The 24,225-nt window shown below is 34.9% G+C and overlaps 1 protein-coding gene across 2 annotated transcripts in view; it reads right to left on the bottom strand.

The window, feature by feature from the left end:
• Nucleotides 1-351: 351 nt before the first annotated feature.
• LOC140441419 (27 kDa hemolymph glycoprotein-like) overlaps nucleotides 352-24,225 on the bottom strand; it is a 106,711-nt gene continuing 82,837 nt past the window's right edge. For both annotated transcript variants that reach the window (XM_072532139.1, XM_072532138.1), the window contains exons 3-5: nucleotides 19,515-19,785; nucleotides 8,856-8,979; nucleotides 352-626 (exon numbers count right to left, since the gene is read on the bottom strand). In XM_072532139.1, the coding sequence (XP_072388240.1) occupies nucleotides 500-626; nucleotides 8,856-8,979; nucleotides 19,515-19,785 (522 nt within the window). In that variant the 3' untranslated portion in view covers nucleotides 352-499. The remainder of the gene's footprint in view (nucleotides 627-8,855; nucleotides 8,980-19,514; nucleotides 19,786-24,225) is intronic.

The raw sequence follows: 24,225 nt of genomic DNA, 5'->3' as shown, positions 1-24,225 counted from the left end.
CAGAGCAACAACTAACACATCCACGGAAGAAGCTAATCTACCTAAGAAAACGAATGCCAAACGTTTATAACGTTTTAAACAACAAGAAAATGGATAATGTGAGTTGATAGTAAAATAAAGGAATACGTATCGCATAGCTCACATATTTTAGCTCTTCCGTGGATGTGTTAGTTGTCGTGCTGGAACCTCAGAGTCTTCTTACATTGTTGCCACAAATTGGTCGCCTATATATATATATATATATATATATATATATATATATATATATATATATATATATATATATATAGTATAATATACCAGGAACATACCCCCTGGTGGAATGACAACCTCGCAAAATAAAGACAGAAGTCAAAATAAAATTTAATTTTAGTAAGCTAAGTACAAAACAAATATTTATTTGATTACTATAGATTAATTAGATACATAGTATTTATGAATTATCTTTTAGTACTTTGCGTAATACTAGTTAACTTGTTAATAATTTTGTTAGTTAACATTACTGTGCATTACTGCATAAATTAGTTTTAACAATATGGAATAGGGGTTTTGCTAATTCTGTTGCATTCCTCATGCAATTTCTTTCAAGTTTGCTGGTTACACATGATTCCATTGTTCCTATTTTACTAAAAAAAAAAGAAAAATCAGTTAACCATGTATAGTTATATTAAAAAAAGTTAGTTACAGCTCATACAATATTCATGTTAGTCTACAGAAACGAGTTCATACTCATCTAGTTGTTTCTGTTAAAACTTAAATTGTATCTTTATACTAAATTTCAATAAGCAATGCAGAGCGTGTAAACAATGACAAAATTGTATTTTAATTGTTAAAGATGTTCAAATTTTATCTACTAGTTTCGATAGTAAGAGTATATTATTAGGATCACTTTAACAAATGTTCCCTTTTCTCGATTATTAGTTTTTATTGCATAGTAAGTATATAAGTTGTTCTAATCACACTGAAAATCGGAGAAAATTTAAAAACTAAACGAAATAACCACCTCTATTGTTTTGTATACAACTTTGTATAAAACTAACAGAGGTCGCTGGTTAAATGATATTAGAATAATATATATATATATATATATATATATATATATATATATATATATATATATACAAGGATTTCCACAGTTTTCACTGTATTCCTTGACTCAACCGTTTTCTCCAATTTTTCCTGTTTAGCCAGTCCCCTTCCTGTAGGTTTCTTCTACTCATTGCTTCGTCCACCTCATCTCTGAAAGATCTTCGGGGTCTGCCTCTCTTTCTTCTTCCTATCGGGCTCCACTCTGTTATTCTATTTATCCACCGATTTTGGTCTGCTCTTCTGACATGTCCGTACCATGTTAATCTCTTCTGTTCGATGTAGTCTATTATGTCGGAGTTCATTCCCATTCTCCTCTTAATCTCCATGTTATTAGAATAATAATGGAGAAAAAATGCAATATTTTGACTGTAAATAAATTAGCGAAAAATAGCAACTATAACTGTGAATGATTAACTAGCTTTACTCAGTACTGTTGTCTGTACAAAGAATGTAGATTTACGTTTTAAAATATTGAAGTTTTGTAGCCAGTGGAATATCATCGATGCCACGTTGCGACGCCCAGGAACGCCGAGGCTCGATAGGATGAGAACTGATAAGACTGGGTGCGTTTCGTTCGCTGCCTAGTGATAAAGTCAAAGTGTTGAGACTTGAGACGGTCAGAAAGAACCCTCGAACTGTTGGGTGATTTATGGACAAGTGCATCTCATAAATCACCCCTATTGTAGGACGCTTCCGAATAGCGATAATCTAATTCAATGGTAACAGTAATATGATACTTCACATGTTTTGTGTATATTGGCGACACAAAATAACAAAACAAAGCAAATTCTTTGTACTTAAAACCTAATAAATGAGATAGCCAGTTTAACAGTTTTACGAGAGTTTATGAAACAACCGGAAACAATATATTTTTAAGCAAATAAGTTAGAATATTCCATTGAATTAGATCACATTATAGTATAGTAAAAGTAAGTAAAAAAAAATATATAAAAATATGAAAATAAATACTTCATACTTTCCCAGATATCTATTATGCTAGAAAAATTGCTAGTCGACGTCGTCGGTAAAGCGTTACAAATAATTCATTGAAACTTATGTCTGACCATACAAACACAAAGGTTGTGATTAAAAATGAAATAAAAAAAACTTTAGGGAGTCACCGAAGACATAGAGGGCCCTTTCAGATAAGTTGCGCTCGATAGCGCCGAGAAAGGAAAAATGCTAGTAAAACAAACCGGTGAAGAGGTCACGATGAAAGAGACGGCAAGCTTGTTGACAGGTGGATTTTAAAGAGTTCTCCCCCGAAAAAAAAATTAGGGAAAGAGAGATAGAAATCCACAAGCAATCTAAGTTCCTGTAGCTGGCTGTATACCATGTACCACAAAAAATTTATTTAATATCCTTTATAAAAGGTGTTTTAATTATATACATTTTATAAAGGATTTTAAATACATTTTTAGGGACAGAATTGATCACAAAGGTTTCGACGTCAGGAGAAAGAGGCTTTGAAAAATAGACGAAATCCTAGAAATCGAGTGGGAAGATCACTAAACGGCTACCAAACCGTTATCCAAACCAAATCGCTAAGGTTCTGCGAAGAGGGATCAAAGCAGCAGGTGACTTGGTAGTGGTTATGGAACCTGAACTTTTTAGTGAGGGGCTAAAGTTTCCACGATCTGATAAAGAAAAAACCGGAACTGGGAATATGGACTAAAGGTACATTAAGATCAGGACAAGTAGAATACTTCCAGCTTAATACTATAACCACAATTGCAAGGAAGGGTCAGGAAGAGGAGAACTAAGTCAGACCATTTCTATGGTCTTTGTGAAAAAAGTGGAGACGGAAATGGACTGAGACAAGATACTACTGGCAATTCTGTCCAAATTGAGGGAAGTAAAAAGTAGTGGGCGGTTACAGAGGTAGGAACCTCAGGAAGCTCCTTATTTAGAGGTATGGACCTCCACCTCATGCTGGAGGAGTATAAACAAGAAGAAAATAGGACGGGGACGCTGAAGATGGTCGTGAAGGGAGGCAGAAAATCTTACACCGAGTTGCTGAAACAAATAAAGGGTAGAGTAGACACAAAGAAGGAGGGGATTAGTGTCAAAAGCGCTAAAAATACCAGCGGCGGAGACCTCATCCTCGAAGTAGCAGGGAAAGAATAGGTTGAGCCCCTGAAGAAGACTATTGTGGCCCGTACGGAGGGAAACACGGTAGAGGACGTCTGGGGTTATTAGGTACAGGTAGACATATTAGACATAGACGGAGATGTCACAAAGGAACAAATTCTGAGGCAGGTCCGGAGATATACCGGCAGCAGGGGGCCTAAAGACGTCAAACTCCTCTATAAATGAAAATAGAGACGGGAACACAAACATCACGGTCGGAGTGACGCGGATCGCAGGGAAGAAAGCACTGGAAAAAGAACGCATACCCATCGGCTGGAACTCATGCAAGATACGAGAGAGACTACATATCTAGTGGTGCTTTAGATGCCTGCAGTTCGGACATAGTAAAATCGACTGTAAGGAAGAAAACATAGCGAACTTCTGCTACAGATGTGGCAAAGAGGGTAACCAGGCACGAGAATGCAGTAATCAGGAGATTTTTGCCTCACTTGTAAAGAATCCGGGCACAAAGCCGACATCTTACGATGCCCGGAGTATAGAAAAGATCCTGAAAAAACGGAAGCTCAAGAGAGATACTATCAGAAGGCAGGAGGAAAGAGTGGGTGAAAGACGAGGGCTGCTTATGACGTTGCAGAGGCACTCGCACGAATTGGAGGTTATGACATGATTCTATTTCAGAAGCCCAATGTAAAGTTGGTCTTTCGACAGGGGATCATTAAATATAGGAAATCTGACGTGGCCGTATGCGTGGTGAATTGAGGAGCTGGCATTACTAGACACTTCGTTAAGAATGGTTATGTTACATTGACTCGATTATGCAAGAGGCTAGCATAGAGACTGTACTGGTCGTCACAGTTGGTGACCTAAATGCGAAGGATCGTCCATGGAACCCACGAGTGCAATATGGGTGAGAGAAATACCTATGAGAATGGAACCACGCCATGGGGCTTACCGTGGTAAATGACGGTAAGGCACCTACATTCATGAGAGGTAATAGTGAATCCTTTCTGGACATCACACTGGTTTCAACGACATTTCTAAACAGGGTCGTAAGCTAAACTGTTTTGGAAGAAGAATCGCTCAGCTTACACAAGTATGTGAGTTTTGAAATACATAATAAAAGACAGAAACGTAAAAATGGGGATATCAATCTAAAGAGATGTTTAAATGAGGAGGTTTTTGTAGATGCTTTTGGCTTGATTGGTCCGGGATGTGAGGATGTACGTGAGTTAATTGAGGGTCTAAGTGATGCACATGAGTTGGCTTGTGTAAGATCAAATAGTAGGTATGAAAGAAAACAACCATACTGGTGGAACGAGCAGCTTGAAAATCTGAGGACAAATTGCATGAGGGTAAGAAGGGAGTGTACGAGGTTAAAAAGAGCAGGAGATTTAAAAGAGAGAATTAATAAATTTAAGCGAATGCAGAATGAATACAGGAATTGGATAAGTAGATCTAAGAAAGAAAGGTGGAGTAACCTGCTTCAGGATCTCGAAAAGGATATCTGGGGGCAGGGCTTCTAGATTGTTTGTACCGAATTAAAGGGGAAAAAGACACCCTTTCCTCTACCCGAGTTTAATACGGGAACTCTTTCCTCAGTTGGTGCATAGGCGTGAAAGGGTTATTAGTTTCGTAGATGCGGAACGTTTTACTGAGTTGGAACTCGGAAAGGCTGTTGCACGGATGAAGATTCAAAAGGCACCTGGCATAGATGGAGTCATGCTGGAGACAGTAAGATTCGCCGCACTAAGATACCCGCAGGTTTTTTTCAGAGTGCTAAACAAACTGCTTGACTAACAGCAGTTTCCAACAATGTTAAAAGAAGCTAAGGTTGTCCTTTTCCCGAAAGGTAGAGGTGAAGAAGAAGAGGTGCGATTTTGGCCAATTTGCCTTCTTAGTTTAATAGCTAAATTGTACGAGTAGCTTGTAAAAGACCGCCTTGTTAGGCCTGTTTTAGAGCCAAAAGTCCACCATAGATGCGCTCTTTAGTTACGCAGGATACAAAGATATGGGTGGCTCTCATCCTGCTTGACGCCAAAAATGCCTTTAATACAACATAATGGGAAAAAATCATGTCCAGGCTGAAAGAATTGGGCGTTAGTGAGTACCTGGTCAACGTAATTGACAGATACTTTACTGACAGGTCCATAAGCAAAAAAGCATCAGTTTGTCACAGAATGTTCCGCAGGTTTCAGTACTAGGTTCCATCCTGTGGAAAGTCCTGTACGACGGGGTGTTGAGGCTACAGATGACAAGGGGATGCACTGTTGTAGCTTATGCCGATGATCTCGCACTGGTTACGAAGGCGAGTCAGAAAACGGACATGGCTAATGCGGCTAACATAGCCCTGCATCACATTAGTAGGTGTATCAGAGAGAACGATCTACATATAGTGCCTCAGAATACTGAGGTGTTTGTTTTCAAAAAGAGCCAGGAAAAATCCTCTCTTCGCTTTCTTGTGGAAGGTGTGGAGGTTGTACCGATTAAATCGATTAAGTATCTGAGAGTCTGGTCGTTGGAAGGACTAAGGTTCAGAGTATACATCCAAAAGACTGTACAGAAGGCGAACCGAAGTCTGAAGGCGTTGATACGGCTGATGCCAAACATTAGAGACCCAGGTAGCACCAAAAGAAAGGTGCTAAATAGAGTTTTCCAGTCGGTGGTAACCTACGCTGCCCCCGTGTGGTGTAGCTTACTGAACTCTGCGAAATACGGTTAGCTGATGGAAACTTTGCAAAGGTGAATGCTCCTCAGGGTATCTAGCGCATATAGGACGGTTTCAAATGAGGTTCTATATGTCATTGGAGCGGTGATACGGAGCGGTGAGCGGAGAAGTTTAGGAAACTAGACTACTTCCTGACGCAGTTTCTGTGGTCAAAGGACAGAGGAGAAAATTCAGTCAGGGATCTAAAATTTATGGTTAATATTATTTATTAGTTTATGGCGTAACGTCTAAAATATTGTTTTTAGTTTTTTATTTTAGTTGTACATTGAATGGCAAGACCACCTCTCCGGATCAGTGGTTAAGGTTTTAGCCGGAACACGGTTAATCCGGCACTACCCTGGAGTCTTCTGGCCTAGTATCCCACTCGACCGAAAGATGGGTGTCTTGCTTCGTAACTTAGATGTCCAAAAAAGATTTCCCCTACCGTTGCCTGTCAGAATTCAATGGATATCTTCTTAGGCTCTTACTGCAATCTGGCTATACGACAATTAAAAAAAAAGGTTAGTGGTTGGAGATATTGAAAAAAAAGGTGGCAAGTAAAGTTGGAGTTTATGATCAAAGTGTATTAACGGTGATTAATGAAAATTTTAAATACCCACAATGAATGGGGTTTTAAAGGAGGTGAACGATGATCCTGATTTGCTAAATTTGGCGAAAACCATGTTTTATAGTATACCAAAAAAATTAATTTTCAATATCAACGCAGAAGAAGAAACGCCCTTTTATTAGACAGAGACGATATTGTGTTGTGGCGACCAGAATATCTTTAATAGATAAGGACTTTAAGAGAAGAGAAGCGCAAAATTTATTATCTAGATAAGACATGGTTGAACGCTGGGCATACAGAATCTAAAATATGGGTAAAAACTACAGTCAAATCAACTAAACAAGCTCTTTTGAATGGATTGACAACGGTATTAAAAAAACCTTTATGTAATTTATTACATTCTACATATTATAACTCTCAAAACTTACAAATACTTTTAATTTTTAGGAAAAGATAAAAGATTAAAAGACAAAGATTATTTGTCAAATTAGCAACGACAAGGGTTTCTTCCAAATGCCTTCTGGGCATTTAAGTCAAATATGTCTGGTGATTACCATAAAGAGCTGGTCAGATCGAGATACAGACACCGGTGAATCTTTTGAAAATTGGTGAAAATTTCTAATGTCCTAGCAATATTCGAAGACAAATCTATCATTGTTCTTGACAACGCACCGTACCATTCTTGTAAAATAGAGAAAATAATAACAAAAGCATCGAACAATAGCGATATCCAGAATTGACTGCGTTCAAAAAATAAAAAAATTTATCAACATAATATGCTTAAAGTACAAGTTTTTTAAATCATAAAAAACATACAAATTTTTATGACAAATACGTAACTGATGAAATATTAAACACCCAAAATAAACTAGTATTGAGACTTTCTCAGTATCATTGTTAGTTAAACCCCATAGAACTCATCTGGGCAAATATTAAAAATGATACTGCAGGAAAAAATACCACCTTCAAATGTTAAATTATACCAGAAATATAGAATAACTGCATTTTTCTTAAAAAAGAAAACCACAAAAAGAAAATGTGGCGACAATGGAAAATATAATTAAAAAACATTTTGAACTACCTACTTATTATAAACGTTGATATTAGTTACATATTATCCATTTCATTAATATAATGTTTAAAATAGCAAAATCTCGATCTCTACCATATATTTACGCCGAACTCAAACGAATTATGAATCACTTTGTATTTGTATTTCAAAAACTAATCGTTTTGCAATATATAAACTCTTTGGAGTCATACAAACGACTATAACAAAAATTAAAAATAGAACATATCTTTTGAAAACACCCCATATAATATAAAATTTGTTGGCTGTTTTTGAGATAAAAAAATAATTTCTTGATTTTTTTTGTCCTGTATAAATGGTTCCTATTGTGGAATATAAACTGAAAACAATCAGGTTCTTTGCCTCGAATTTTTGCAAATTAAAAATATAAATTTCATATTTTACAAGACCAAACGGCCATTCTGGCCAAACGAAAAAATAATTCTAAATGCAGTTCTATTAGAGGCCTACACCTGCTAATGTTTATGTCGCCTGCATAGTTTATTGACATTTATTATAGATTAGTATTGTCCGCCTATGTAGGTAAATATATTTTTCATATACTGGGCTTTTTGTAGTTTTTAATAATTTCTTACTTTTTCGATATTCCCTCGACGGCTAGGACAGTATTATTTAGACTCTAGACACAGCTACTACGCTGCATTTATTTTAAATACAACCATGGCCCTTTGTTCTTTTATTATTTTATACTTATTATACTATATTTATACTTATTATACTATATTTTATATATCCTAAAACAAATATATCTAATTTTAAAGGGACAAATATATCTGATTCATCTTTGATTAAACTACCTTTATCAGCTCTTATTTGGTGTCAAAAAATGTTCAGAGTCTCTTTCTTCAGAAAAATTAGCCTCGAATTTTAATTCCAATAATTGTGATATAGTTAACATAAATATAGATTTAACTGGTTTTATTAAGAGACGGCTACTCATTGTTCTATCTCCAAATTTGACAGGTTTAGCTCTATTTTAAGAGATAATTTCGTTTCAGCTGGTTCTTTCATTTTATTTAGTTGAAATTACCATGTTATATACAGAAAAAATGTTCTTCATTTTTAAATTGAGAAAACTTACTGTCATGCTGCTTTTCCTTATTTTTTTTAAATACAGGAGCTAGCATTTGCCGTGGATATAGGTGTTAACTTAGTTTATTTTTATACAGTTACTAATCATTAAATATTTTTCTTTTCTCTGCTTGTTTTTTTCATCGTCAAGTATTATTTCTAATTTTTCAGTTAAAACTCATAACTAGAAACAAAAATATAATAGTTATAAATAATTAGTCGGTAAAATAATCTGAACTTACTTGCACTTTTGCCGTACTTTATCTACTTCATAAAATGGAGCAGTTATACCAAGACTACGAGAACAATCTGCTAATATTCGCGATAAACCTTGACGACAACTGTGGTATCTGTTCTTTAAAAGACCTATAAAAAATTAAAAAAAAAAAATAAATTAATAATATTAATAGACAAATATATGGTCCACAAATTCAGAAGTAATATATACATATATACCATTATAGTTATATACATATATACCATATTATACCATTTGAAACAACTCAAGGAGTTAGACTAGGGGGAAGTCTCAGCCCAGTGCTATTCATAAATGTAATAGATGAGATAGTGAAAGAATGTAAGAAAACATTCAAGAAATACTGCGTCGCGTCGGTTGAAACAGAATGCAAATGCTAAACGCTGACATGTGTATATTTGCAGACGACATAGTATTAATTGCGGAAACAGTAGAAAAACTGAAATACAACTTAGAGAAATTGAACCTAGAAGCAAGCAAATACAACTTAAACATAAACAAAGAGAAGACTCAGATAATGAAAATATCAAGGAAACAAGGGAGGAATATCAAATAGAAGTAATGATAGACCAACAAAAAATAATACAGACAAATTCATACAAATACTTAGGAACAGTAATCAACAACAAAGGAGACATCGAGGACGATCTTAACAACAAACTGGAAAACAAGAAAACTATTCCAAGCACTAAATAGAGAATTCCTTAAAAACAAAGAAATATAACAAAGACAACTATATATAGACCTATAGTGACATACTAATATGGACCAGAAAATTGGATATTAAACAAAAGACATCAGAGCAGAATTCAGGCAGCAGAGATGAAATACCTCAGAAGACCGATCGGAGTAAAAAGAACTGATAGAATCAGAAATGAAGAAATAAGAGAAAGACTCAAAATCAAACCAGTACTCGACTCAATCATGGAGAAAAAATTGACATAGTTCGGACATCTAACCCGGATGGACAATAATAAACAAATAAACAAGTAAACAGAGTCTGGGACGTCAAACCAATAGGGAAGAACAGAAGAGGAAGACCCATTAAAGAATGGAACAGTGACATCTCCCAGATACTGCAGAGTAAGGGTAAGACTTGGCAGGTAGCAACACAGATGGCATCCAATAGGAAGGAATTGAGAAAGTTCGTTAAGAGCTAGGACACCTCAGAAGATTGAAAAATATTGTAATTTAATGAATTGTATTATAAACGGCCCAACACCGAAAGGTACAAATGGGTCTACTGATTAAGTAAGTCATATATATATATATATATATATATATATATATATATATATATATATATATATATATAGATATATATATATATATATATATATATATATATATATATATATAAATATATATATATATATATATATATATAAATATATATATATATATATATATATATATATATATATATATATATATATTGAAATGATATTGTTTAAAAAATTAATTTATAAGTTATATACTACATAATATTAGATATAAAAAAGTATTTGATTATTTTAAATAAGTTATATACTAGAGAATTTTATAAAAATATATTTATGTGAGGGCAATTTTAAGAAATTAGCATATAATAATTGTAAAAAGTTGTAGTTTAATGTTGTAAATATATTTAAGTGAGCCATGTGCATAGGCAACCAACTATACATACTCTCCAAGTGTCATTTTAAAAATTTTTACGAATATAAGTGGGGTTATAGTTGTTTAAAATGTGTAGTTTATTAAATTAGAATGTTAAGTTACTAATTTAATTATATATTCTGATCTGAAAAGCCTAAATGTAAACAAAATTATCAATAGAACATTAACCATTGTTTACGGTCGAACATTCTCGAAATAGTGGTTATGTCTGTGGAAGGAACATATACTTTTTTCGAGAACATCCATATAGAAGTAATAGAACAAATGGAACATGATTTCTTACCAGATGGTTCTGGAACATCCGAAAAGATATAAATACCCGTGATTTGGATTCAAGATGGCCAGTTTATTATGAAAGTTAGTAGAAGATAGACTCATTAAGTTAGTGAAGTCAATTGTTCAGAATTTTCAAGATAGTGCAGTCAGAAAAGTTTTAGTAAGAAAGTAGGTCCAGTCCATTCAGTTACAAATAGTCCAATTGTTTAATATAGTGAGTTAAATGAAGATTAAAAATTATGCATATATTTTAATGCACATTTATAATTATACACAAATAATTATTGAAGATTAAAAAAATATATTATGATTGGAGATTAGTATAAATCAACTTATAATAATTAGATATTGGTATATTGAAAAGAAGAATAAATATAAATGCTGTTTTGCTGGTTTGCTTGGTGGTTTATAAATGCTGGTGAAGAAAAATATATCTTAAATTGGTAGAAGCTGATAATTGGAAAAAGTAATTTCACAAAAACAAGGATAACCGAAGTACGAAGACATTCAGCGGTGATTAGAATCTATATAGTGGAAAACAGTTCATTTAGGCATTCAGTGAAAGAAAGGTACAAAATTTTGTTAATATAATTTAGTTAGTGTCATAACAATTTCAATTTTGAAGATAGTTTGTTTAAATTTTACATTGTCTATAGAATTTAATTAGTTTTATAAGAATATCAATTTAAAGATAGTTTATTTTAAATTTACATTGGCTAGGTTAGATATATATATATATGTGTGTTTCATAATAAAGATAATTTAAAAAAGTACTTACAAACTAATTCTTTGAGAACCGCGATAAAAACCCTATATTAATAAAAATACTCATTGCTCATCATTCAAACAAACAATACATCATAACAATATATATATATATATATATATATATATATACATATATATATATATATATATAATATATATATATATATATATATATATATATATATATATATATATATATATATATATATATATATATATATATATATATATATATATATATATATATACCAAACTGATGCCTCTAAATTATTTCTTTGAGGGGTTGTAAAGCTAGTTCGCGTCCGTAGTAGAATACTACACGTGCACCCTGGGTAATGCTAAATGAACTAGCACTATAGGCAGCCAGATAATCTAGACTCTCTAGATCTCCTGGCAAGAACACATCACGATAAGATAATAGATATGCCTACAACTAACAATTTAAACGGATCTTCTCAGGACCAAGCGACAAAAGAACTCGGACCAAGCGTTCGAATCTGCCATTTAAATATAGAAGGTATTAGTAGAAGTAAGTGTGAGTACCTTCAAAAGGTTATCATCGAAAATAATATCGACGTGGTCGCAATTCAGGAAACACATGTAGAAAACGAAGAACAAATTCTCGCTAGAGGAAGAATTCATGGCTATGATTTATTGGGTGCAACTTACCATCCAGCTTATGGAGTAGCAACCTATGTTCGAAACAAAATAGAAAATGCACACGTATGTTCTACATCAGACATAAATAACATTCATACGGTTACCATACAAATTGGCGAAATTACTATCAGCAATATTTATAAACCCCCGGCAGTCCTGTGGCCTCCGCATGTTATTCACGCCCACCCATACCCCTCAGTTTATGTGGGAGACTTCAACAGTCACCATGAACTCTGGAAGTATAGGCAAAGTGATCAAAACGGCGAGGCTTTGCTAAACTGGAGCGAAGAGGTTGACACTTATTTAGTCTTTGACGCTAAAGATCAGGGAACTTTTCGATCTGCAGCCTGGAAACGAGAATACAACCCAGACCTATGCTTTGTCTCCACAAATGAAAACAATCAACCCCTGGCAACTTCACGTACAGTACTCCCAGATTTTCCACATAGCCAACATAGACCAGTTGTAATAGAAGTTGGCATCAAAATACCAATAATAACATCTTTTCCTCGACCTAGGTGGAACTTTAAAAAAGCAGACTGGACAACTTTTACTGAGAGATTGGACAAATGTTTGGGATGGATAACCCCAACACGTGAAAACTACATGAGATTTGTTGGCGCGGTTATCTCTACAGCGATGAAAACTATACCCAGGGGATAACGTAAAGAGTATGTCCCAGGATGGGATGAAAAATGTGAGAAATTATATCAAGAATACAACGAAAGCCAAGACCGAGAAATTGCGGACGAACTACTGCACAGTTTGGATGCAACCAGACGACAAAAATGGATGGAAACTGTGGAAAATCTAGACTTTAGTAAATCAAGCAGAAAAGCATGGTCCTTACTTAGAAAACTTGGTAGTAGCAGACACGCAACTAGAGATAAAGTACCAATAGTTCCCAACAGAGTGGCCTCCCACATTGTAGCTACCTCAAGAGCACCTAGAGATCGTAACCACACCACCAAAGTAAAGCAAGAACTAAAAATACTAAAGTCTGAATGCCCGCTTACATCTCAATACTCTGAAGCGTTTACTCTAGAAGAAATTAACTCAGCAATATCAGAAGTCAAGTCTGGAAAGGTACCCGGCTTCGATAAAATTCATCCAGAATTTTTACTCCACTCCAAATATGCTAGGAAATGGCTGGTTGATTTCTATACAGATATGATAAAATATTAGCCATATTCTAAAAAGTTCAATTCCCATGTGTCTCAAGCGAAAAGTTTATAACCAATGTGTCTTGCCTGTACAAACTTATGAAGCAGAGACTTTAACACTCACGCAGAAATCTGCGAATAAACTAAGAGTTACACAACGAGCCATGGAACGTGCAATGCTGAATGTGAGCCTCCGAGACCACATAACAAACCGACAAATCAGGCAAAGATCAGGAGTTCAAGACGTCATCGAAAGAACCACGAGACTTAAGTGGAACTGGGCAGGACACTTAGCCAGAACACAAGATGGACGATGGACAAGACGAACTATGGAATGGAGGCCCAGAAATTATAAAAGAAGCCGAGGACGACCATCGACTAGATGGACCGACGACATAAAAAGAGTAGCGGGAAACTGGCTACAAGCGGCCCAGTGTAGAGAACACTGGAAAGAACTGAGGGAGGAATATGTCCAGCAGTGGACGGGATTGGCTGATTGATGATGATAAAATCAGGGGAAATCACTCACTAAAAAGGGCCTCCATTATAGCCATATTAAAACCGGGAAAGGCAAATGATCAGCCTCAAAACTACCGAACTACCGACCGATTGCACTGCTGAGCTGTGTCTATAAACTGTTGGAACGATTAATCTACAACAGAATTAGTAATAACATATTTGAATTGATACCTATTGAGCAAGCAGGGTTCAGACCTAACCGCAGCTGCACAGATCAGATCCTATCCCTAACAACACATATTGAAGCAGGTTTTCAAAGAAAGCAAAAAACATCCGTTGCTTTCATTGACCTATCAGCTGCATACGACACCGTCTGGAGACAAGGACTAATCTGCAAACTAATCCGTGCCATCCCGTGTCAAAAGATAACTAGACTCATTGATAGCATGCTCACCGACAGACCTTTCCAAGTCACAATGGGCAACTCAAAAAGTGTCCAAATGAAGCTCAGCAATGGACTGCCACAGGGATCTGTTTTGGCACCCTTACTGTTTAATTTATACATCGCGGACCTACCTAGGACAAATTCGCAGAAATTTGGCTACGCTGACGACTGGGCCATTGCAGCAAGACATAATAACATGGCAGTTACAGAAACAATACAAACGGATGACCTTGCTATTATGGGAGAATACTTTCGCAAATGGAGGCTACGGCCTAATGCGACGAAAACCGAAGTGTGCTGTTTCCATCTAAATAATGCCCAAGCCAACAAAAAACTGTCCGTTCACTTTGAAGACAGACTACTAACTCATAACTCAACACCAAAATATCTTGGAGTGACTCTTGACAGAACTTTAAGTTTTAAAGAACACCTACAAAGAACGACAGCAAAACTGAAAACGCGAAATAATATAATCCAAAAGCTATGTGGTACCACATGGGGGTCCTCAGCCTCCGTACTCAGATCATCTGCTATCGGACTTGTATACTCGACAGCTGAATATGCTTCCCCAGTATGGCTCAATAGCAAACACACGAAGATTATTGACACCCAATTAAACCAGACAATGCGAATGATTTCAGGTACAATTAGACCAACACCCAACTATTGGCTTCCCATCCTGAGTCACATTCCACCGCCGAAACTACGAAGAAGTCACTCCCTTCTCAGAGAATATCGAAAAATCCAGTCTAACCATCAACTACCCATCCACCATGATAGGCGTGATATCGAAATGAACAGACTGCGCTCCAGATATCCTGTCATGTTAAGGGCCACCTCCTTACATCAGGAACATTTCGACCTCACCAACGCTTGGAGAAGACAATGGGAGCGCGACTCACCACAGGAAGCACAGCAAATGGCCTGTATCGATCAGAAACCGCCAGGCTTTGAACTGACCCGGAGTACATGGACAACGCTAAACAGAATAAGAACAAGAAGCGGTAGATGTGCTGACAGCTTACATAAATGGGGAAAAGCCCTTACTCCGGAGTGTGACTGTGGTGCGCAACGACAGACCGTCCGTCACATTGTTGAAGAATGCCCCCGAAGGCGGTTCCCTGGAGTTTTTGACGAGTTCCTGAATGCAACCGAAAATGTTTTAGACTATATTAATGCATTAGATGTTCGTTTGTAATACTCCATGTAATGTTTTATATTGATTTTTAAATATGTGTTCTTATTGTATGCCATACGATAAATAAAATAAATAAATTTCTTTGAGAAAACCCCAAAAAAAGAAATCGTTCGGCGATAAGTCACAGGATCTAGGGGGCTATTTAATTATACCACGTGTACTTATCAATAATTGATCAGGAAACGTTTGATTGAGGAAGTCAATAGTTGCTCTAGAGTTGGGAGCTGAACAATCATCCTGTTGGAAATAAATCTCTTGAAAATTAACGAAAAGGCGTCGAACTGCCGGAATGATCTCATTCTGTAAAAGTTGTAAATATTTGGGCCCGTTTAGGTTTCCATCGATAAAAAATGGACCGACAATATGGTCGCCTAACATCATAGTGCAAACACTTAACTTTTGCGGATGCTGCGTCCGCACTGCAACACTGAGGTACTTATTTTTCCGAAAATAATACCTTGCAATGGATGGATTGTGTTTTTTATGTAATGAAAATGAAAATTCTTTAGAAAATAAAATATTTTTTAAAAAGTGTACATTTTCATTCTGTTTATCTAACATAAATTCACAAAACTCCATCCGCCAAAAGTTGTTGGTTGTATCTTAAAACACTGATACCCATTCCTTTTGAGAACTCGCTGGACAGTTTGAGCATTCACATTAACTTCCTTAGCAATTTGTAGACTATTGCAGGGTTCACTAGCTTTCACAAAAGCACATATATCAATATCTCTGTTTTGATGCTCCTCATGGACAGGACTAACACGTGGTTCATTTTTACATTTTACAACTGTTTACACATCCCAATGTTTGACAATATTTAATGGTATTTTTAACTGTTGTAAACTTGGTGAGGGTCTAGTTTCAAAGGCAACAATAAATAAATCAATTACTTCGCGTATCAAATGGCTCTGAAAGTACCATGTTACAAGTTGCACTTTTTTTTGGACGGTATACAACGTAATAGGCATTTTATTAATTATTTGTTTATTCTTTCAGAAATTCGTTTAAAATTTTTAATGTCAATGTGACAATTACGACAATTCGTACCTACTGTGAAATGAATATAAAGGTGGAAACGTGTTTAGATTTATGCTTTAACCTGCGCCTTCTAAGAATTGCAATGGGAAACAAACGTTGATAAATATGTTAATAGAGACATGGGGAAACTAAAAATTGCATTCCACGGCATGTCTCCTCAACTAAGCAAAAATCCTTAGCGAATTTGGTTTCTAGTACTCGTAGAGAGTATATCGGAATAAAAGTAAAAAGACAGTTAAGAGTTTATTTTACGTACAGTGCGTCTGTGTATCCGCTTATACGTACTTCACCCTAATAGGGATCATCAGAGACTGATATTCACAGTCGCTCTGAAAGTGAAAATAAATAAATGTTCCAAAAGTTATACAAATAAACCTAGAGATTTAGGAGTCTTGCCGGTTGACCTGCGTCGATTATCAATGCGGCCTAGGTTTCGACATCCTCTTTGACGTCTTCTTCGGGGCTTCCGAGGTCTCAGTCTTTCGAACTGCGAGACACTATTACACTGATCAATAACCAATGCATGACTGCTACTTGGAACAGAGGACGCTTCATTTATATTGTCGATGGTGACGTGGTTTCGGTGGAGGTTGGCGTGGTGGTTAGTATGGCGATTGTTGCGGGCACTAGCGTGGCGTTTGTCGCAAACATTTCTGACAGTAGGATTTTGGTTGGCGGGTGGAGCGGACGATATTTTGTTTATGAGAGTTCTCCATGTCGAAGATACCCGTATGCCGTCACCTTTTTATTGAGACAATTTGGCCTTTTTTAATTTCTATAGATTGTTGGATAATTCTTGGTTTATAGAAGCAGATGGGGACTATGGTTCTGACATTTTTAAAATTAATTTTGTGACCTTTATAAAGATGGTGTTGAACTAGAACTAAAATTGAATCGGAATTTTGAACAGAAATGGAATGGTCATAAATCCTTTTTTAGATTCTACGAATTGTTTGGCTCATATAAGATCGAGGGCAGTCAATTTTATAAACTCCGTGTTGTCCGTTTGGAATGATGTCTTTGATTGATTGGATGACTTCAGGGAATTCAGTGAAATTTAACTCGGTTCAGGACAAAGAACTGTCTTCACAGACCGCGTATCTTATCAAAGTAAAGAAATATCCCAACATAAAATGATTACAGTATGTTAGTAATGTTCCTACAATCAGAAAAAAAAAACAAAAAAATGGTTGCAATAACCGAAAATAATTTTCCACCCTTACAAACACTAACGAACACAAAAAAGAAATATCTCTACAGACTGGATATCTTTTTTTGCAAAATAAATACCCCAACGTAAATGGTTATACTACCTCAAAAAGGTCTCTAACATAAGAAAACCCTGAACAAGTAAAAGTAATAATATCTTAGTGATATTGAGATTGAGTATATATGCTTAGATAAAATAAATGCTCCACTACAAGCACTATGAAAAAAATCAGCAAGAAATCGGTATAAAAACCTGAAAAATATCTCTGAGCACCTTGAATAAAGTATATAAAGAAAAAATAGTTTTTCGGCAGACTTTGCATCGTCTTTCGGCCGACGACTAGGTATCTTAGAAATATACAGTAAATGGTTCTAACAACCGCAAAAAGAAGGTTTCTATCAGAAGAGCACCTTAAAAATAAATGTAAAAAGAAAATCGTCTTTCTGCAGACGACTGGATTTATTTTAATTTAAAAGGTATACCGTAATGTAAAATAGGTATAACAACCGCAAAAAGGCCTCTGTCAGAAGAGAACCTCGAGAAAGCAATGTAAAAAAGAAATAGTCTTTTGGAAGACTACGTATTTTTCTGAGTAACTTTTCAGATAAACGAAATACCCGACTATACTATGGTTGTAAAAACCGCAATAAGGTCTCTAGCATAAAAGAACCTCGACAAAGAAATAATCTTTCGGCACACTAGGTATCGTCTTTCGGCAGACGTCTGGGTATCTTTTCAAATAAAGGAAATAGGACTAGGCTCCTGTCGTAAGGAACCTGTGAGCAAGACACATAAAATAGTTATCATAATTGATAAGGTCTCCACCATAAGCAAACCGTAAGCAACGACATATTAACGAATTATCATAACAGACAAGGCTCCTACCACAAGGAAACCGCAACTAGACATGAAAAAGAACATGGAAAGAATTCTTGGTTTATAGAAGCAGATGGGTACTATGGTTCTGAAATTTTCAAAATTAATTTTGTGACCTGTATGAAGATGGTGTTGACCTAGAACTGAAATTGAATCGAAATTTCGAACAGAAATGGAATGGTCATAAATCCTATTTTGGATTCTACGATTTGATTGGCTTATATAAGATCGGGAGCAGTCAATTTTATAAACTCCGTGTTGTCCGTTTGGAATGATGTCTTTGATTGATCGGATGACTCCAGGGAATTCAGTGAAATATAACCCTGTTCAGGACCGTGCCTTTGTCAATTTCAATATATATTTTCAAAATTTCAATAACCCTTATACAAACTGACGGATCGAGCTGAAATTTTTGGGATTTGTTAAACACTATTGTATAGGTAGTCTCACTATACATAGGTACCTATCTAACAGAAAAACTAGTCAGTGTCTATCTAAAACTAAAGCTATATAACACTGTACCTATTAATACCAATATAACACTTATACCTACATAGGTACCTATCGAACGAAACAAATGCCTAAATAGTAATGTATTTATTTTAGAAATTGGTTGAAAAGCTGGTCCTGGCTAAACTTTTGTATCCATTAATTTGACCAATTTAAAAAATGTGATTTTTAATATTATATATATTACTTTTAAAAGTTTTTTGTACATAAATTTGTTTAACCGTACTGCAACATAAGTATAAGTAGCACTGGTTGGTGTGATACTATTTTCGTTAATATTTTATTGTTGGTAAAAAAACATTTTTTGCACTTTGAAACATTTTATATACACTAGCAAAATTAGGTTAATTTCCAATATAAATTACAAACATTTCTATACTTACTTGTCATTGCCTCGGCATCGTGAGCACAAACATAGTTTATAATTTCCGTATCGATTTTTTTCCAAACTTCCAGCCCTCTAAGATCATCGGCATTAACACATTCTTTTATCAAATCCAACCAAAGATCTAGACAATCGTCTAAATGAGGTTTCATTGCACAACGTTTTTTTAAAAACTCAGCTATTGAACCACTTGGTCTCATGAGCGTTTGGGAAAATGCATAGGCACCTTCTTTCCTGTCAAGACACTCATTTAGGAGTAATTGTTTTGCCTAAAAGTTCAATTACTATTTAAAAACTTATGTAAAATATGAAACGTATTCTTTGTGTGTGTGCGTGCTGTTGGTTTCTTTTGACTGTGGAAAACGTATTCTTTAGAACCCTACTTTACGTGTACTACTGATTTATAGTTCTATTGTTTAAAACAATATAAACTAAGATTAAAATAAAATCAAATAAATAATTTTTATCATTAATATTATCACACCTAAGTTTTAAAAAATTACGTATGTTTTGAAAATGTCTTTTAACCTGCTGCTGAAACATTAAATAAAGTACAGTGGATCCGCCGGATATTTGCACATCATCATCATTCTTATTAGAGGAAATAAATCAAAACATGTGAGTCAAACGTATGTCAGCTATAAGAATTATTATAAAAATTAGAAAATGGCTAATATTACAATTGACGTTTTTATACTTCTCTTTTATTTCATTTATTGCATTTGGAAAACTGGGTACGTATACATTTATGAAAGTGATTTTTTAATTTTTGGAAACCTATAGGTTGTCCAATAACATCTACAGTAAATAAATATTTAAACCATAGTAATCAGAAATTAAAGTATTTTTATTGAATATAAGCAAATATATGGTGCTGACATATCGTCAAATGATGTTCCTGTTGTTGGTAAATATCGGTTTAGATTTAAGAATGTTACAAAAAAGAATAGTAACAAAAATGCGATATGAGAAGACTAAAATGTAAGTAAAAAAAGAGACGTTTTTAAAGATCAGAGAAGAACATCTAATAGAAAAAAGAGAAAAAGAACAGTCAGATGAATGACAAGATACTGCAACTCATGAAAAAAAGAAAAAAATCAAAGAACAACAAAAGAATGTACACCAATATTCACAGACAAATAAGAACACAAATACGAAAGGCCAAAGAAAATTGGTTAAAATCACAGTGTGAAGAAATATATTTATTGGAAGAAAAACACGATACGTTTAAAATGCATAAACAAGCAGCTGGTCTTTAGAAATTAAATACAGCTAACAAACTGCGAGATCAACAGGGAAACATCATCACAGATAAAAATCAAGAAATTTGCATATGGACCAAGTTTATCAAAGAACTCTGATAATAGGAGATCCCGACAACCTCCATCCCACATATGTAATGACCACTTACAAATCACATCAAATGAAGTGGAAAAGGCAATATTACAACCAAAAGATGGCAAAGCTCCTGGACCTGACAATGCACATACTGATCATAAAACTATTTAACACCAACGGTACTCAACTCCTAATAAAAAATATTTAATGAACCAAAAACATGGCTGAAGTCACGCTGACGTTTATTGCTGTACCAAAGAAAACAAAATCCGTATCCTGCAGTGATTTGCCGACCATCAGCTTAATGAACCATCTTTTAAAGTTATTTCTAAAAATCATACATCAAAGAATATATAGACTGTGCGAAGAAAAATTCAGCCGTAGTACACAGTTTAGTTTTCGGAATGCAGTGGATACGAGAGAGGCTCTCTTTAGCATAAAAGTGCTATTTCAACGATGTAAAGATATGAACTGCGATATATATGCATGCTTCATTGATTACCATAAAGCATTCAGGTCAATGAACAGAAAGAGTTAAAATTGGGACCATTCCTTAGAAATTAAATGTAGGATAGAGAAAGCCAAATCTACATTTCAAAAAATGGCTAAGCTATTCAAATGTCATGATTTATTAACACCCATAAAAATCAGGTTACTACTATGTTATATTTTTCCTATACTATTGTACGGAGTTGAGTCGTGGACTTTCACAGACACTACCTGCAGGAACATTGAGGCTTTCGAAATGTGGCTTTATCGTCGAATCCTGAAGATCTTATACCGGTCACGTTACTAATCAGGACGTTTTATTAAGAATGAAAAAAGAAAAACAGCTGATAACCACAATAAAAACAGCCAAAATAGAATACCTTGGTCACATCATTAGGAACAGCGAAATATTTGGATTGCTGCAACTAATTTTATAGGAAAAAGTAGATGGAAAACGAGGCCCAGGAAGGCGAAGGATTTCCTGGCTGAAGAATCTATGTATGTGGTTCAACACAACAACCACAAATATTTTCAGACCAGCAGTGTGCAAAGTACAAATTGTCATGATAGTCGCCAAGATCCGAAACGAGTAGACACTACAAGAAGATCTAAAAAACTGAATATAAATCTACTCCAGGGCTCCATCATCTTGATAATTTTGTTTATTCAGTGTTAAATATGGTTTTCAGACTTAAGTAATCACTTTGATTTAAAAAATGGTCATACAAAAATTAACACAACGAACTTCAAATAAAGAAATCTATGCATAATAAATTAAAAAATAGAAAACTTTTCAGCTGTGTAAAAAAGAATTTATTATAACAATAATATAATTTAAATATTTATTGAAGCCTCATACACTATACAGCCACGTAGCCACTCATATTACCAGTGTCTATTATGATTGGTTGAATGTTAGTGTCAACCATATTTTTTTCTCGGATATACCACTTTGTAATAATTTCATGAGTATGTTTCACACATTTTTCCCAAATTTCTGCGTTACATTGGTTTAGTGCCTCTTTCCACATATTTATAACAGCCCTATCAGAATGTCCATCTCTACCAATATGCTTATTGTAATATGACTTGCAGTTTGCCCAAATTAATTCAATAGCATTGAATTCACAGTGATAAGGAGGTAGTCTTAACACTTCATGGCCGTGTTCTCTTAGTAGTTCATCAATTATATACACATTCTCTTTTTTGTTCATTTTCGCAATTTGTAATAATTCAGGTTTTGTGAGTTTTGCCTCATACTTGATCTTGTGAGTTGTCAACCAGGTAATAATTTCCATTCTAGTTGAAATAGTGGAAGGTTGCTTTTCTAAAAGCACACTGTGGTATGGAGCATTATCCATTACAATTCATGATGGCTCTTCTAAATTGGGAATTAATTTTTCACTTATCCATTTAGTGAAAATTTCATTGTTCATTTCCCCATGATAATCAGCTACTTTAGATTTTGAGCAAAATAATAAACTTGCTTCATTAACAAATCCTTTCGAAGAACCAGCGTAAACAATTATAAAGCGTTTACCATCATACCCTTCTGGTTTACGTACACTTATAACACTGTTGTCTTGCCAGGAAATTGTTTTATTTCCCTCTGGGATGCACAGTATTAATATTTTCCATATATTTACGAAAGAACTTGGCTCTTAAAGCAGCAATACTGGTGAGCTCAATTAATGCTCTTCGATTATTGTCCTTCTCATATTTAAATCCCAATTCTTTTAACAAAATACTAACAGATGTTTTGCCAATAAAGGCAACTTCTTTATCCCTTAATTCATTACTTATACTTTGCAGAGTAACATGTTTCTCTAAAAAAAAAAGAACAGATAAATACAGAACAAACCACACTGTTATAACTAGTTCAATGAAAAAAAAGTAATACTTTATTTTGACAAAACTATAACATATTTCAAATTAAAAAACTCACAAGAAAATTGACTTAATATCCAATGTAATCTTAATGTATTCAGCAGAAATTTTCTTAAACTACTCTCAACAATTGAGTTTATTAAGGCTATATACTGGAACCAGAAAGCAGTAGTAAAGGTGAACGATATAGAAACAAATAATATACCGATTGCGAGAGGGGTTAGGCAAGGATGCGTCTTGTCTCCGACGCTTTTCAACGTGTACTCACAGGTCATATTCAGAAAAGCCTTATGGGAAAGAAAAGAGGGAATAAGAATTGGTGGAGAAATCATAAACACCATGAGATTTGCAGATGACACGGTAATTATGGCTGAGAGTATAGAAGAACTACAAACTTTACTAGATGCAATAAATAGTGAATGCATTCAAATGGGACTAGACATCAACACAGATAAGACCAAATTTATGATAGTATCAAGGAGTCCAATAAATAATGAACAACTAACTCTTGGTGGACAGCAAATAGAGAGAGTGACAAAATATAAATATCTGGGAGCTTACATCAACACAGAATTAGATCCAGACCAAGAGATCCGGGTACGAATAGAAATGGCAAGGGCAGCGTTCTTAAAATTTAAACAATTGTTCTGTGACAAAAATCTGAATATTGCGCTGAGACTCAGGTTTATTGAATGTTACGTCTGGTCGCAACTATTGTACGGGGTAGAAACATGGACACTAAAAGCGCAAATAGTTAAAAAGATTAAAGCCTTTGAACTTTGGATATACCGGAGAATGTTGAGAATCCCATGGACTGCCAGGGTCACCAATGAGGAAGTGCTGAGATGGATAGTTCGAGACAAAAAATTGTTGAGAACGATAAAAGTACGCAAGACTGCATACCTTGGACACATACTAAGAAATAATAAATATAGTCTCCTGCAGGTCATCATGCAGGGTAGAGTCGATGGCAAAAAGGGAATAGGTAGAAAGAG

This window comes from Diabrotica undecimpunctata, chromosome 5 (assembly GCF_040954645.1).
Source record: "Diabrotica undecimpunctata isolate CICGRU chromosome 5, icDiaUnde3, whole genome shotgun sequence".
Taxonomy (NCBI): domain Eukaryota; kingdom Metazoa; phylum Arthropoda; class Insecta; order Coleoptera; family Chrysomelidae; genus Diabrotica; species Diabrotica undecimpunctata.
Note: the sequence above shows the minus strand (reverse complement) of the source record. Positions and strands in the feature narration are given on the sequence as shown.